The sequence below is a fragment of the Callithrix jacchus genome, chromosome 4 (assembly GCF_049354715.1).
Source record: "Callithrix jacchus isolate 240 chromosome 4, calJac240_pri, whole genome shotgun sequence".
Lineage (NCBI taxonomy): Eukaryota > Metazoa > Chordata > Mammalia > Primates > Cebidae > Callithrix > Callithrix jacchus.
Genome location: NC_133505.1, coordinates 95193399 through 95210930, shown reverse-complemented (window position 1 = coordinate 95210930; position 17532 = coordinate 95193399). Strand labels below are relative to the sequence as shown.

The window sequence follows — 17532 nt, the reverse complement described above, 5'->3', positions numbered from 1 at the left end:
AAAAATAAATTGCAAAACAAATTTTGAAATAAAAAATAAAATTCACTATCTAATTTTAAACCAAACCAGTGGTAGTTCTCTAATAGGAAGAGATTTAAGAGAAGGCACTTTCCCTTCTAGATATAACACTTTCAAATCTCTTGTCTTAGAAAAGGAAAAAAAAAGATGTATTTTCTATAATGGGAGTTCCTAGGACCCTATCTTCTTTATACACTAAACCCCACAATGTCACCAAGCTGATTACTAGCTAGCGAGTGTCAACTTCAGTCGCCTACATAGGGTGTGAGGAAAACCCAGAAATTTATGTTTGAGATGGAGTCTCACTCTGTTGCCCAGGCTGGAGTGCAGTGGTACAATCTCAGCTCACTGCAACCTCCGCCTCCCGGGTTCAAGTGATTCTCCTGCCTTAGCCTCCCATGTACCTGGCATTACAGGTGCCCACCACCCAGCCCGGCTAATTTTTTTTGTATTTTAGTAGAGATGCAGTTTCGCTATGTTGGCCAGGCTGGTCTCGAACTCCTGCAAGTGATACACCCACCTCGGCCTCCCAAAATGCTGGGATGACAGGTGTGAGCCACAGCGCTCGGCCTAATTTTTATTTTAACTAGCACCCTCCAAGTAATTCTGATGTAGGTGATCCAAAAACCACACTCTGAGAACATTGCTCTAGGATTCCGTCTCCAAAAAAAAAAAAGAAATTAAGCTTTACTAATATTAAATATACAAATTCACACTGATGTCACTGCCTGGTGTGAGAGGTACAAAAGCACCCTGAGGGAAAGGTAGAAGATCTACAATGAGAAACGGTTGACAATAGACCTCATTTATTAATTTCAGTATATAAAGACACAGAAGCAGCTTTTATGTACCCAGCTAAGTAGATTTACAGATTTAGTTTTGATTAAATGAAAACTGGCAATATTCCCTCACACTAAAGATAATACCAATATTAGCGATAGCCAATCATAAAATGGCAGAGATGACCTTTCTTTTATTCTTAGCAACATCCATGGTAGAAATAATGACAACCTAATCAGACTTTACAAGTCAGCCAAAATATAAGAAATTACTAAAAGATTATTTAAAATATAGATTTAGACCAGGCAAGGTCACTCACACCAGCAATCCCAGCACTTTGGGAGGCCAAAGCAGGATGATCACTTGAGCCCAGGCGTTTGAGACCAGCCTGGGCAACACAGGGAGACCCTATCTCTACAAAAAACTTTAAAAATAAATTAATTACATATAGATTCAAATCCAGTAACAACGAACCTTATTCTAAGGGAATACTGTATGCCTTGAGATACTGCCTAATGATAATAGTTCACATGCATATGTATTTCACAAATATTTATAATTTTAAATAAATAAGGGAATAAATATTTAGTTTTTACTGTTCTAGGTTAAGGACACTTCATAGTTTTCATTCACTAAATGTATACCCATCTTCTCTAGTGGCATATGAAAATACATCCTTGCTTCTACATGTGTCCATATATTTATCTATTCACTACAACACAACACGAGCTTTTATATTCTTATCTTTGCAGACTATATTCCTTAAGAACTGTCGGTCTCTGTCCTTCACATACATATCTAAAAGTATGATCACCCTTCAAAGCTCAGTTCAGGTCTACAGTCTTGAACAAAACCTTCTTCCAAGATTAACAGCCCCAGACCACTCTTTCTCACCTCTGATCCTCAGAATGCATTCCACACTACTCTCAGGACACATAACATATGCTTTCTGAGAATTACTGCTACTGTGAGATACTGCTACTACTATGTGAATCAATCACACATCTCTAGACTAATAAGAAGAAAAAAGTAAGGTAATATAAATGAACGCTGGGCTGTAAACCTTCACAAACATTATCTCATTTAATTCTCACAAGAACCCTAAGATAGATTGTTATCTCCATTTTTCAAGCAAGAAAACGGAGGGCCAAAGACACTAACATTTCTAAAGGTTACAGAATTAGCTAGGCTGAGAGTTATGGGTTATATCTCATCTCTCCAACTAGACTACAGGTTCCCTCCAGGGCAAGATTCATAATTTATATAATTCTAAAACTCACTCCACTTTACATAGTACATGATTGGGAGGCAAAGGCTGCAGTGAGCCGAGATTGCACCACTGCACTCCAGCCTGGGCGACACAAGGAGACTCTGTCATTAGGGTTCAAATCAACAAAACTAGTTGAGTGTGTTGGCTCACGCCTGTAATCCCAGCACTTTGGGAGGCTGAGGTGTGTGGATCACCTGAGGTCAGGAGTTTGAGCCTGGCCAACATGGTGAAACCCCGTCTCTACTAAAGATACAAAAAATTAGCTGGGCGTAGTGGCGTGCGCCTGTAATCTCAGCTACTTGGGAGGCTGAGGCAGGAGAATTGCTCGAACCTTGGAGGAAAGTTACAGTGAGCCAAGATCATGCTATTGCACTGCAGCCTGGGCGACAGGCCAAGACTCCATCTCAAAAACAAACAAAAACCAATCAATAAAACCTCTCGACTAACTTCCATGTATATTTATCTTCCGTTCCAGCAAACGATAGTATTTATATCACTACTATACACATCTATAAGTACAAAAATAGCTTTTTACTGGCTGGGTGAAGTGGCTCACGCCTATAACCCCAGTACTTTAGAAGGCCGAGGTGGGCGGGTCACTTGAACTCAGGAGTTTGAGACCAGCCTGGCCAACATGGTGAGACCCTGTCTCCACAAAAAGATACAAAAAGTTAGCCAGGTGTGGTGGTGCATGCCTGTAGTCCCAGCTACTCAGGAGGCTGAGGTGGGAAGCCAAGGTGAGAGGATTGCTTGAGCCTGGAAAGCGGAGATTACAGTGAGCCAAGCCTGTGCCACTGTACTCCAGCCTGGGCAACAGAGCAAGACCCTGTCTGGGAGAAAAAAAAAAGTTTTTGCTGATTTTGCCATAGTTGCCTTTATAGAAACTACATAGAGCAATTATAAAAGGGTAACTGCCAACAAGGAAGGATATAACTTGTAAAATGGCAGGGATTCTAGCACAGAAGTATCAGAATGATTCTAATTACCATATAAGTAAGATGACCTGTCATCTTCCCTGTTGCAAGCACTAAGGAATAAAACATGTAAAAATTGAAGACTTTCACATTAACTCTTCAGCCAACTCAATCTGCATATTCAACATGTCACCAAATAAGAGAGTCAAGTTAGGTTTCAATCTAACAGTGCTAGCCCACATGCATACCTCTGATTGTAACTTAGATTAACTTTTAAAAGTTCTTACTGTGCACCCTGAAGCCAAAGCTGCAGCTCTGAAGCAATCTTCTGCCTTTCTGGTCAAAACTTGAAGTTCTTTCATTGAGGGTGCACGGAAGTAATAGATTAATTCAGAATAAGAGGGAATGATGTTGGGTTTTACTCCACCATTTTTTATTATACCTATAAAAAGAACCAAATTACTAAAATTAAGCTTGGTGACCATTTCTTTAAGCTTAAATACACCCATTAAGTTTTTCAGCCAATATGAACATAAAGAACAACAAATTAAACTTACTAGCTTCACCAATATACCAATCAAAGATTTTGGTATGTTGTACAACTGAAATGTCTTTTATTTTTTGTGACAGAGTTTCACTCTTGTTGCCTACGCTGGAGTGCAATAACGTGATCTCAGCTCAACAAAACCTCTGCCTCCTCGGTTCAAGCGGTTCTCCTGCCTCAGCCTCCCTAGCAGCTGGGATTACAGGCATGCGCCACCATGCCTTGCTAATTTTTGTATTTTTAGTAGAGACGAGGTTTCTCCACTTTGGTCAGGCTGGTCTCAAATTCCCAACCTCAGATGATCCGCCCACCTCGGCCTCCCAAAGTGTTGGGATTACAGGTGTGAGCCACTATGCCCAGCCTGTGCAACTGAAATTTCTATACATAGGGTGATATTTTTTGGCTAATAGAAAAAATAATTATTCATATATACTTCATTCAAAGGAATTTATATAATGTTAAGAAATTGTGATCCAGACTATACAGAAACTTAGAAATTATATAACCACACCAAATAAACTTAGTAATATCTTAACATCTGGAAAAGATTTTACCATACCTCAACAACGGTATGAGGTTCTATAATTACCTTCGTACCTTGGGAATTCCGTGAATATTTTAAATGGCATTTAGCTCTAGAAAAATAATTTTCATGCCAAGCTGTAATCCCAGCACTTTGGGAGGCTGAGGCAGGTGGATCACAAGGTCAAGAGATCGAGACCATTGTGGTCAACATGGTGAAACCCCGTCTCTACTAAAAACACAAAAAAATTAGCTGGGCACAGTGGCGCGTGCCTGTAATCCCAGCTACTCAGGAGGCTGAGGCAGGAGAATTGCCTGAACCCAGGAGGCGGAGGTTGCGGTGAGCCGAGATCACGCCATTGCACTCCAGCCTGGGTAACAAGAGCGAAACTCCGTCTCAAAAAAAAAAAATTTTATGCCAAGAAAAAAACCAATGCAGGTCAAAGATCACTAAGTATTGTCAACTGCCAAAACAAATGCATTTATTTGGAATTACAAAGAATTAAGATTCATTCAAAGTAATAATTAAAATGGATATGCAAAATCCAATGTAATATGACCTACTTTAAAAAAATATTTCTACACGTTCCTGTTTGTTCCTTTTAAAGAAGCTAAGGCAGAAAAACTGGTAAAAGTACAATTACAAATTGACCTCAGGCTATAGCAACATCAGGTAAAGAATAGATACTAAAATAAAACAATTTCCTAAATCATAAGGAAATAAATTGTGTGCTTTCATTACAGTACTTTATGACTGTATTTATATTACAGTGATACGTATAAAATTTTAAAAGATACTATTCAGGACCAAGCTTGGGGCTCACACCTGTACTCCCAGCAGTTTGGGAGGCTGAGGTGGGCAGATCTCTTGAGGCCAGGAGTTTGAGACCAGCCTGGCCAACAGAGCAAAACCCTGTCTGCAAAAAATGCAAATATTAGCTGGGTGTGATGGTGCTTGCTCTCCCGTGATCCCAGCTATTTGGGAGGCTGAAGCAGGAGGATCACTTGAACACAGGAAGTGGAAGTTGCAGTGAGCTGAGATTGCATCACTGCACTCCAGCCTGAGCAATAGAGCAAGACTGTCTCAAAAACAAAAAACAAACACACAAAAAAAGATATTACTCAGGACTAACAGCACTTAAGTACAACCAGCAGTTATTACATCTTTTTTTAATTGAGGAAGTGACAAAATTTGGTTATCATTAAGAAACAATGAGGACAACTGGAAAATCAAGATCCAATTTTCAAATACCCACAGAAAGAACACAGCTCCTTATAAAAAACCTTTATCGGAAGATGGCGCTGTGAGAACAACCCAGGATTGAAGCTCTCGCTGGATGCGCGGAGAGGGTGAGTCGGGGACGCATTTCCAGACGGATCTTAGTTGCCCACAGAACGGGGAAATTCCCAGGTATAAAAGAGACGCGGGACACCAGGCAGAGGTCTTGGCTGGTGTAGCCGGCAGCCGGTGTGGCTGCGGCCCACGCCGGAGTGCAGAGGTGCTCCAAAGTGCTCCATACAAAAGCGCACTGTTATGGGTGCCCTGTTGAACCGGCAAACTGAGACCTGAGAGGGCTGAACTTGAGACTGAACGGGACTTGGACAGTGAGCCAGCCCAAGAAATCCCAGGGACACAGCGTTTGGGGTAGCGCAGTGCGACAAACAAAACGGCGATTCCAAACGCTCCTGGTGAGGAGGTTTTCTTAAAGCGCAGCTCCGTGGGGGAGGGGAGTCCGCCATTACTGAGGCAATCAGCCCCTACTGAGGTACATGCCCATTGCTGACACAGCCTGCCGTTGCCAAGGCAACCCGGTACAACAGAGAGACTCCGCCGCAGGGCGTAGCCCATGGCAAAAGGGCGGAGACCGCAGCAGAAGGGCAGAGCCTGCAGCAACAGGGTGAACCTCACACCAGCAGGGCAGAGCCTCGGCAGGCAAATAGTGACTAGAATGCCTCCTAGCTGGGCAGGACAGTGAGGCGGACACTCACAAGGAAAGCCCCAACCCCCCGCCAGACAGAGCATCTGAGAAAAAAAGGGTTTTTTTATGAGTTATGTTGCAGCAGAATTAAACATAGCAGCCTAACAGCCCTGAATGAACAACAGAGCTCACAGCTCAGCACTTGAGCTCCTACAAAGTACAGACTGTCTCCTCAAGCAGCTCCCTGACCCCTCTATATCCAAATGACTGACATTTGGCAGGCATCATTCTGGGACAAAGATAGCAGAAAAAGAAACTGGTAGCAACCCTCGCTGTTCTGCAGCTGCTATAGGGTGCACCCCAGACAAGCAGGGCCTGGAGTGGACCTCAGCAGTTGTACAGCGAAGGGACTAGACTGACAGAAGGAAAACCAAGTAACAGAAATACTTCATTATCAACAATCTGGGTGTCCACTCAGAGACCCAATCGAAAAGTCAGCAACTACACAGACGACAGGTGGATAAATCCACAAAGATGGGAAGAAACCAGCGCAAAAAGGAGGAAAACACCTGAAACCAGAACACCTCGCCGCCTAGAAAGGACCAAAACTCCTCACCAGCAAGGGAACAAAGCTGGACGGAGAATGACTGTGACGAAATGACGGAATTACACTTCAGAAGGTGGATAATGAGAAACTTTTGTGAGCTAAAAGAACATGTTTTAAATCAATGCAAAGAAACTAAGAACCATGAAAAAAGATTTGAGGAAATGATAACAAGAATGGATACCTTAGAGAGGAATATGAATGAATTAAAGGAGCTGAAAAACACAATACGAGAAGCATGCACAAGTTTCAATAGCCGAATTGACGAAGCAGAAGAAAGAATATCAGAAGTCAAAGATCAACTCAATGAAATAACACAAGAAACCAAGATCAGAGAAAAAAGCACAAAAAGGAATGAACAAAGTCTCCAAGAAATGTGGGACTATGTGAAGAGACCTAACCTACGTTTGATAGGTGTACCAGAAGGTGATGAAGAGAACGAATTCAAACTGGAAAATACTCTTCAGGATATTATCCAGGAAAATTTCCCCAACCTAGCAAGGCAAGCCAACACTCAAATCCAGGAAATATGGAGAACACCACAAAGATACTCCGCAAGAAGAGCAACGCCAAGGCACATAATCATCAGATTCACCAGGGTTGAAATGAAGGAGAAAATACTAAGGGCAGCCAGAGAGAAAGGTCGGGTCACCCACAAAGGGAAGCCCATCAGACTCACAGCAGATCTCTTGGCAGAAACTCTACAAGCCAGAAGAGAGTGGGGCCAATATTCAACATCCTTAAAGAAAAGAACTTTCAACGCAGAATTTCATATCCAGCCAAACTGAGCTTCATAAGTGAAGGAAAAATAAAATCCTTTGCAAACAAGCAAGTACTCAGAGATTTTGTCACCACCAGGCCTGCTTTACAAGAGCTCCTGAAAGAGGCACTACACATAGAAAGGAACAACCAGTACCAGCCATTCCAAAATCACACTAAATGCTAAAGAGCATCAACATAATGAAGAATCTACAACAACTAACAGGCAAAACAGCCAGCTAGCATCAAAATGGCAGTATCAAATTCACACATAACAATATTAACCCTAAACGTAAATGGACTAAATGCACCAATCAAAAGACACAGACTGGCAAATTGGATAAAAAGCCAAAACCTAACAGTGTGCTATATCCAGGAAACCCATCTCACATGCAAGGATACACAAAGGCTCAAAATAAAGGGATGGAGGAAGATTTACCAAGCAAATGGAGAGCAAAAGAAAGCAGGAGTTGCAATACTCATCTCTGATAAAATAGACTTTAAAGCAACAAAGATCAAAAGAGACAAAGAAGGCCATTACATAATGGTAAAAGGATCGATACAACAAGAAGAGCTAACGATCCTAAACATATATGGACCCAATACAGGAGCACCCAGATACATAAGGCAAGTTCTTAATGACTTACAAAGAGACTTAGACTCCCACACAATAATAGTGGGAGACTTTAACATTCCACTGTCAATATTAGACAGATCAACCAGATAGAAAATCAACAAGGATATCCAGGGCTTGAACTCAGACCTGGAGCAAGCAAACCTGATAGACATTTACAGAACTCTCCACCCCAAATCCACAGAATATACATTCTTCTCAGCACCACATCACACCTACTCTAAAATTGACCACATAATTGGAAGTAAAGCACTGCTCAGCAAATGCAAAACAACTGAAATCATAACAAACAGCCTCTCAGACCATAGTGCAATCAAGTTAGAACTCAGAATTCAGAAACCAACCCAGAACTGCACAGCTTCATGGAAATTGAACAACTGGCTCTTGAATGTTGACTGGATAAACAACGAAATGAAGGCAGAAATAAAGAAGTTCTTCGAAACCAATGAGAACGAAGACACAACATGCCAGAATCTCTGGGACACATTTAAAGCAGTCTCTAGAGGAAAGTATATAGCAATAAGTGCCCATATGAGAAGAATGGAGAGATCCAAAATTGACACCCTATCGTCAAAATTGAAAGAGCTAGAAGAGCAAGATCAAAAAAACTCAAAACCCAGCAGAAGACAAGAAATAACTGCTGAACTGAAGGAGACTGAGACACGAAAAACCCTCCAAAAAATCAATAAATCCAAGAGCTGGTTTTTTGAAAAGATCAACAAAATAGACAGACCACTAGCCAGATTGATTAAAAATAAAAGAGAGAACAACCAAATAGATGCAATAAAAAATGATAAAGGGGAAATCACCACAGATCCCACAGAAATTCAAACCATCATCAGAGAATATTACAAACAACTCTATGCACATAAACTAGTAAACCTGGAAGAAATGGATACATTCCTGGACTCCTGTGTCCTCCCAAGCCTAAACCAGGAGGAAGCTGAAACTATGAATAGACCAATAACAAGATCAGAATTCGAGGCAGCAATTAAGAGCCTACCACACAAAAAAAGCCCAGGTCCAGACGGGTTCACAGCCGAATTCTACCAGACACACAAAGAGGAGCTGGTACCATTTCTTCTGAAACTATTCCAAATAATCCAAAAAGAGGGAATCCTTCCCAAATCATACTATGAGACCAACATCATCCTGATACCAAAACCCGGCAGAGACCCAACAAGAAAAGAAAACTTCAGGCCAATATCCATGATGAACATAGATGCAAAAATCTTCAATAAAATATTGGCAAGCCGACTGCAACAGCAAATTAAAAAACTTATTCATCATGATCAAGTAGGATTCATCCCGGGGATGCAAGGCTGGTTCAACATACGCAAGTCTATAAACGTAATTCACCACATAAACAACCAAAAACAAAAACCACATGATTATCTCAATTGATGCAGAGAAGGCATTTGACAAAATTCAACAGCACTTTATGTTAAAAACCCTCAATAAACTCGGTATGTGTTTATTGAGATAATCATGTGGCACATATACACCATGGAATATTATGCAGCAATCAGAAATGATGAGTTCGTGTCGTTTGTAGGGACATGGATGAATCTGGAGAACATCATTCTCAGCAAACTGACACAAGAACAGAAAATGAAACACCGCATATTCTCACTCATAGGCAGGTGATGAAAAATGAGAACACATGGACACAGAGAGGGGAGTACTAAACACTGGGGTCTATTGGGGGGAAAAGGGGAGGGCCAGTGGGAGGGGGAGGTGGGGAGGGATAGCCTGGGGAGAAATGCCAAATGGGGGTGAAGGGGAGAAAGCAAACAAAACACACTGGCATGTGTGTATCTATGCAACTGTATTGCATGCTCTGCACATGTACCCCAAAACCTAAAATGCAATAAAAAATAAAAAATAAATAAAAATAAATAAACCTTTATCTTTGATACTCAAAGATGACATTTCATTTATGTACAATAGCCAAAACTGTCTTTCTACTTACATATAGACAAACAGTATCCTGTCAAATAAATTTCTGAAAATACGCTTAAAAATCAGAATATTCACATGAAGTACAAAAATGTTTACACATTAAAAAAAATTGAATATTAAATAATTATACTGCATTGAAACATATTAACCATCATCTATTACAGAATGTATTTGACATTCATACCATGAACTCTCCAGGTTGGTTTCATTTGCTGTCTGAACACAGACAGATTGTTATAGGCCAGCACAGCAGCATCTAATGCATTTAATCCCTCCCAGGGATAAGCAGCAGAATGAGATGCTTTTCCATAGTATTTCACAGTCACACTAGGAAATAAAAAATCATTTGAAATTACTTTTTTCTTATTACTGCTAAAGTAAGAAAATCCAGGTAGTCAGAATTACCCAACTACTATTCAAAATTAATTCACATTGCTGAAGTTTTGATTTGCAAATTTTTTGTAGTTGTAACACTGCAATTTACTTGTCATAGTTTATTATTATGTAACATAGTACTTGACACAAAGAAAATATTCCTAAAAAAGAGAGAAAAAGAGAACAGATTAAATGTATACACAATTTAATTCAAACAAACATGCAACATGGTATCAGGTGCTGAAATTATAAAAAAAAAATGGATCCTGTATATTTTTACACAGCATTGTGATGATTCTATATCAAAAGTCTGCAAAAAATTAGAAATTCTGTCTTAATAGGAGGAAGGTCAGGAAAGACAGAAAGGAGTTAATATTTGAAGTGGGTTAAGACAACCTCTGAAAATCAGATTATATTCAACGTTATCGTAAGATACCCTAATATTAAAGCCGCTGTTCCTGACCAATATCCAATATTTTATTAATGTTCCAAAATGCCTATATCACTAACATTTTACATTTTTATAAATTGTTACTCTACTTACAAATAGTTCTCACACCAGTCTAACTGCTCTAATAAAATAAAGATTAGAGAAAGGATTGCATGTTGAAGAGTTACTTATAAAGCTCTATGACTGACTTGCTTAGATACTGCTTTTTAAGCCACATTTAGATTATTAGAAAACCAATCTGGATTTATTTTAATGGGCTAGATTCAGGAGTCCTTAGGATGCTTTTTTTTTTTTTTTCTTGCCTTGTGCATCACGCATGTTACAGGGAAAAAGAATGCTTTTATTTCTTAACTGATTCCAGACGTTCTATCAGCAGGACAAAATCAAGGAAAAACATCCAAACATTTATTAGATTTCGGGATACTGTATTGTTATTTCCCTGATATATATCTTATCACCATCACCTTGAAATGAATTTTTTTTTGATACTCATCTCGCTCTGTCACCCCAGCTGGCATGCAGTGCTTTGATCACAGCTCACTGCAGTCTCCACCTCCCAAGCTCAAACAATCCTTCTCTGCCTCAACCTCCCACAGATGAATAGCTAAGACCATAGGAGTGCTTCATGCCCAGCGAATTTTTTATTTTTTTGTAGAGACAGGGCCTCACTATGTTGCCCAGGCTGGTCTTGAACTCCTGGGTTTAAGAGATACTCCTGCCTTGGCCTCCCTAAGTGCTATGATTACAGGTATGAGCCACCTGGCTTGGCAAAACTGGAATTTTACCACAACTGGTGATAAATGTAAAAATGAAAAGGATAATATGAAATTATTTTCAAGATATACTAATTAATTTTAAAAAGCCAGAACAATATATTGAGCAGAATACTTCAGGAAAACCTTCCTTCACAATTTAGTTTACACATAATTCTATTTATGTCCCATAAGTACACCAAAAACACTCTGAAAAGGACACATATCTCTAGAAAAAGGACTGGCTTTGGAAAAGGTGGTCAGCAGGATTGCTTTATCTTATTCATTACAAATGTCTGGTGGAGCATGGTGGCTAGAGTGTGCAATTCCAGCACTTTGGGAGGCCAAGGTGTGTGGATCACTTAAGGTCAGAAATTCAAGACCAGCCTGGACAACACGGTGACCCTATCTCTACTAAAAATACAAAAATCAGCTGTGTGTGGTAGTACTCACCTATAATCCCATCACTATGGGAGGCTGCGGTGGGTGGATCACTTGAGGTTAGGAGTTCAAGCCCAGCCTGGCCAGGATGGTGAAACCCTCGCCTCTACTAAAAATGTGAAAATTAGCTGGGCGTGGTAGTGCATCCCAGCTACTCGGGAGACTAAGGCAGGAGAATCACTTGAACCTGGGATATGTAGGTTGCAGTGAGCCGAGATTGTGCCACCGCACGCTCAGTGAGACTCCGGCTCAAAAAAAAAAAAAAAAAGAGAGATGACCAAGGAGAAAGCTAAGAACCCAGACACTAAGAGGAGGCCTGGGGTTAAGTGTGCTGACTTCAGAGCCAAGACCACGAAGAAGCCTAACCCTAAGTTCAAGAAGGCTAATGAGCAGCAGAGCCTGCCTGCATCTGCAGGCTCCTTCTTGCCAGAGGCAAGGGCAGAAATTTCTAATCCCCAATGTTTTCTAGAGATGGACTAGTATACTACCACCCTGAAACCAAAGTTGAAAGATTCTTCCTACTGTCACAGTACCAATTCCCAGTGGTAAGAAGGAAGATATCATACAGTTAAAATGATCACCCTTTGAAAACAGGGCCTGGTAAGGTGCTAAGAAATGGGATACCTGGGTACAATCTAGAAGCACTGCTGTGATGGCTCTGCTATCAATTGCTAGTTACTAAGCTATTTCTGAGGAAACACACAGTTTTGCTGAAGCAGCTGAGCAGTGGCTCCTTGTGCCTGGACCATTAACTACTATGGTTACTACTATGGTTGAAATTTCTGGTATAAGAAATCTAAACCACTTCAATGACGTGTGTTCCTAGGTACTAAAAAGTGAGTTCCTCAACATAAAGACAAACGGTTTCAGCAGCGACAAATCAGAAAAGCACAGATTGTCAAGTTCCACAAAAATCATAGCTGCTCATGTTCCATATTCTCTCTCAGGACATAATTTATCCTCTTTGCAAAGAACTCAAATTAAAATAAATAAAATGGAGTCGTGTGTTTCCTTCTCATATCTAATAGAATTATCTCTTGCAAATCTATTCAGTTGCAAAGACAATTTCATATCAAAGGACAAATGTTTTCCACAAACCAGATTACTGACAGTTCAAAAGGGAACTTGAGTGTCAACAAGTTATTCCTATGCTTTTTAAGTGCTATGATTTTAATACTCCAATTATGAACACCATAATGAATCTCAATTATAAGAGGCTTGCTAATTGTCACTCCATACATCGAGACATCTCGTCAGTCTTTCAATTTACTTTTCTTTTTTTCTTCCATTTTCATCCATTTTTTGAGGATCAATTTACTTCTTAAATGTACAAATGTGGAGTTTTCGTCTCTAGACATAAAGGTATTCTATAGCCTGTGTTCCCCAAAGAAGTTTATCTTCAACTTGATTACTTACTCGTGTTCAGCCACATCTGGTAGATAAGCAGCATTCTCTTGTGATGGATGGGCCATAAAAACAACATCAAGATTTTTAAAAGCCCCTGCTTCAATTAAATCAATTTTGCCACCACCATCTTCTTCTGCAGGGGTTCCCAAAACAATTACCTAGAAGGAAATACTCATGTGAGGTTAAAAACAACAAAATCTCCATAGGAAAGTAGCAAACAGGTTCACTTGCATACATATTCACAATCTACATTAAAGTCCTTAACCTATGAAGAGAGGTTTTGTTCTATGACGCTTATATGGTGGGCATCAATACATGGTGCTTACTTAATCAAAAAATGTACACTGTTATACCAACTTGGTGCAAAGTATGTACTAAAGACACTATAAAAGGCCAGGCGTGGTGGCTCAGGCCTGTAATCCCAGCACTTTGGGAGGCCAAGGCAGGTGGATCACCTGAGGTCAGGAGTTTGAGACTAGCCTGACCAATATGATGAAACACTATCTCGGGAGCCGCAGTGGCTCCGGCCAGTCGTCCTGGCACTTGAGGAGGTGAGGCTATGAGTTCAAGGCCAACCTGAGCAACATAACAAGCGCTCATTGATTAAAAAAAAAAAAAAGAAAAAGAAACACTATCTCTACTAAAAATACAAAAATTAGCCAGGCATAGTAGCATATGCTTATAATCCCAGCTACTCAGGAGGCTGAGACAGGAGAATTGCTTGAACCCGGGAAGCAAAGGTTGCAGTGAGCGGAGATCCCTCCATTGCACTCCAGCCTGGGCAACAAGAGTGAAACTCCATCTCAATAACAAAAAAAAAAAAAGACGCTAGAAAAAGCTTTTCCCAATTTTACAAGTCAACTAATGGCAAAGATAAAAAAGTTAAATACTACTAGTCTAGTTCCTCAAATTTTGTTAGGATTTGTTTCATAAAGCTTCCTCTTAACTAAGCCTTTTAGTGTATGTATGTAATTATTCTTAAGTACTTTACTGGTATGGAACTTTCCAGAAATTTACTACTTATCCTCACAACAACCCTGTGAGGTAGGTAGGCAATCTGTATCATCATTTTAGTGGTTGTGAGGAACTGAGTTAAGTATCTTGCCTCAGGTCACAGAGCAAGTCTTCAGGCAGAAATGGGATTAGAAGTCCTGACCTTCTGGCCTAAACTCTGATTCCCTACTAAGCTACCTACTTTAAAAGTCTTAACTCATTAATCCTTTATGAAGAACATTAAACAAGTCTTAATGCCACAGTTAGAAACAGCCAACTATTACACAAACTTACTAATTCGATTCCACCAGTTCAACCAGGCAGATTTATTGGTCACCAAACACCTAATTAAACAAAAGAAAACTTTACAGAATAAACATTGCACTTTGATATTTAAGCTTAACATCTTCAAACAATTTTAAAAAGCAAAGAAAAAGTATCCATAAACTAACATATTTTCAAGATCATGTATAAGAACACAGTGAAACAAGCTGGAAAAAAGTCTTGGCTTGCAAAGGAAATCAGCTTAAATTCCATTTTCAGATAATTAATAACTGAACCTTGCTAAAACTGAGAGCAATCATTTGAAATTAGAAGTGTGGGCAAGGCGCGGTGGCTCATGCCTGTAATCCTAGCACTTTGGGAGGCCAAAGCTGGCGGATCACCTGAAGTACAGAGTTCGAGACTAGCCTGGCTAACATGGCAAAATCCCGTCTCTACTAAAAAATGCAAAAATTAGCCGGGCACCAGCGGACCTGTAATCCCAACTACTCAGGAGGCTGAGGCACAAGAATCACTGGAACTCGGGAGACGGAGGCTGCGGTGAGCCAAGATTGTACCACTGCACTCCAACCTGGGCAACGCAAGGAAACTCTGCCTCAAAAAAGTGTACATTTCCCAAAGTCTAGCTTTCTTTAGAGGTTCTACAGTGCTCAAACTCTTTCATGAAGTCGCTCTTCATTCTTAACCCTTAACTCATTAAATAGGATGCATCTCTCGCTGACTCTCAGAACCTATCAGAAACGTGGTTGAAGGGAAATCTCTCCAGTGTTTCATGGCATGGCAAAGGATGCTCCCCCTCAACCCAAACAAAAACCTAACAAATGCAAAAACGAGTCCCCAGAGACAGAAAAGAGAAGGCAGCTGAAGTGAAAAAGCCACAAAAGATGCAGTTAGGATAAAAGAAGAAGGTTACTGACACTGGGGAAAATGAGCTAAAGAATATGAAAGTAAAACATTTGTTTCTCCTTAACCTGAATGACGACTGAATCTTAGCTCACAGTGTAGAATATACCATCTGGAAAAACAGAGTAACACAGGATTAAACTTGCTCTACGACAAACACGAGCGACATTTCCCCGTTTAAAGAGTCGAGGTATTTCTTAAAATCATAAAACAAAAAAATTAAGACAAGAATGAACTCATCTATGTATAATGCTCATTCACTTCCCCTTTATTTGCATACTTCTAGGGGTTTGGTGGTTCTAGAGACTGAAATTTCTTATCCAAATACCAATGACTTAAATCACAACATTTACAACTGCCACAAACAAAAGATTTCTTTGGAGACGAATAAAAAGAGGCCGTAGGCTTCCCTACAAGAAGTATTTCCTCCTGAGACTGCACAACCTTGTCAGCAAATTGCTGTTGCCTCTCAGTTACCAAAAATAACCCGTAACGTACACCAGGCTTGGGTGTAAGTTCTTTCCTAACGGAACAACTCAGCAGAGCTGTTTACAACTAGAGAGGAGGAAACAATAATCTGCAAGATGTCGCTAGGTCGGCAACGCGAACTGACTTTAATCCAGGGTTCAGCTCCACCTCTGCACCGAGGGGAGGCCCGCAGGTTTAGCGCGGTCACGCACACACCTGCAACGGACTGGAGGGCCCCGAGGCGCGCGAGACGCACGAGGATCCCGGCCTTCCCGGGTCGCCCCCAGCCCCGGCAGTCGGATGGGGTCCCGCACCCGGGCCCCACCTCACCTTCACCGGCGGAGGTGGCCTAGGGAGGCACTCCAGGGCCCCCCTCACGCCTAGCGCTGCCGCTGCCCCGACCTCGGCGATGAGATTGTGGCCACAAGCGTGGCCGATGCCGGGCAGCGCGTCGTACTCGCAGAGGAAGCCCAGGTGCAGCGGGCGCAGCGCGGGGCTCTGCGCCCAGGCCTCCGGGGGCTCCCACTCGGCGCGGAAGGCTGTGGGCAGCAGGTAATGCGGCTGCACTGCCCAGGAGGCGGCCGGCGGCTCCACCTCGAAGAAGTGCGTCAGCACGCGGTGGGCATGGTGCTCCTCGTAGGCCAGCTCAGGCTGGCTCCAGATCGCGCGGCTCAGGGCCCCCAGCCGCTCGGACGCCTCGTTGATGCACTCCGCGGCGCGCAGCTTCAGGAGCTCCAGCTCGGAGCCGCCATCACACGCGCCCCCTTCCAAGGGCCGCTCCTCTCCCGGCCGCATGCTGCCCGAGACCGCTGCAATAGTCGCCCACTCGCTCTCTTACTCCACTGCAGGTAGCGACCGCCCGCGCACGCGCCCAGCGGCCTCCAGCACTCGGCGGCGCGCGCACGCCGGCCACACAGCTCCCGGGGCACCGCCCCCAGCCCCGGGCCCGCCCCCAGAGGCCCGAGGGAAACGCTGGCGGCCTCTGGCGCCCCGCTAGGCGGGAGTGCGGCGGGGTTCTGGGGGTGCTGTGGAGAAGGCAGGGCTGGGGACTCTTCCACCTCCTTGGCTGTTCTGGCCTTTGAGTTATCATCTAAGATTATCGATTACTTTTCTGTTGTTGCTTATTTCCGACAGCAGCAGAATGAGAACGGTTTTATTAGTTTAATAGCCATCAGAGACAGACCAAGTGGAACACAGTCCTCGGGAAAACGCCAATCTCTAGCATTGGTAATTAAAAACTTCACAAGGTTTTTATTTCCTGTAGGAGGCCGTCAGTGTTAATGCTGTACTGAGGACGGTGCTCTACTTAAGTTTTGGTACAGCCCCACTTTCTTCTCCTTGAGGCCATATTACTAAAAGCTGCAGCTACTCTCTACAGTTTTCTCATTAGTTACTAATGTCTGGAACAGCACCTAGATTACGCAGTAAGCTTTTGGTATGTATTAGCTATTATATAATAATTTGTTTGAATACAGTAGAACTAAAAATTTGAAATGAGTTAAAAACAAAAGAGTTAAAAGATTTATGGTAATAA

The 17532-nt window shown here is 41.8% G+C and overlaps 2 protein-coding genes across 5 annotated transcripts in view; one reads left to right on the top strand and one right to left on the bottom strand.

The window, feature by feature from the left end:
- PM20D2 (peptidase M20 domain containing 2) overlaps positions 1–16884 on the bottom strand; it is a 46478-nt gene extending 29594 nt beyond the window's left edge. For both annotated transcript variants that reach the window (XM_078369767.1, XM_002746813.5), the window contains exons 1-4: positions 16329–16884; positions 13362–13510; positions 10111–10253; positions 3270–3424 (exon numbers count right to left, since the gene is read on the bottom strand). In XM_078369767.1, coding sequence (XP_078225893.1) covers positions 3270–3424; positions 10111–10253; positions 13362–13510; positions 16329–16793 — 912 coding nt within the window. In that variant the 5' untranslated portion in view covers positions 16794–16884. The remainder of the gene's footprint in view (positions 1–3269; positions 3425–10110; positions 10254–13361; positions 13511–16328) is intronic.
- Positions 16885–16952: 68 nt separating this feature from the next.
- Positions 16953–17532, top strand: part of SRSF12 (serine and arginine rich splicing factor 12) — a 43275-nt gene continuing 42695 nt past the window's right edge. For all 3 annotated transcript variants that reach the window (XM_054254259.2, XM_078369772.1, XM_078369769.1), the window contains exon 1: positions 16953–17433. The gene's annotated coding sequence lies outside the window, so the exon portion shown is untranslated. The remainder of the gene's footprint in view (positions 17434–17532) is intronic.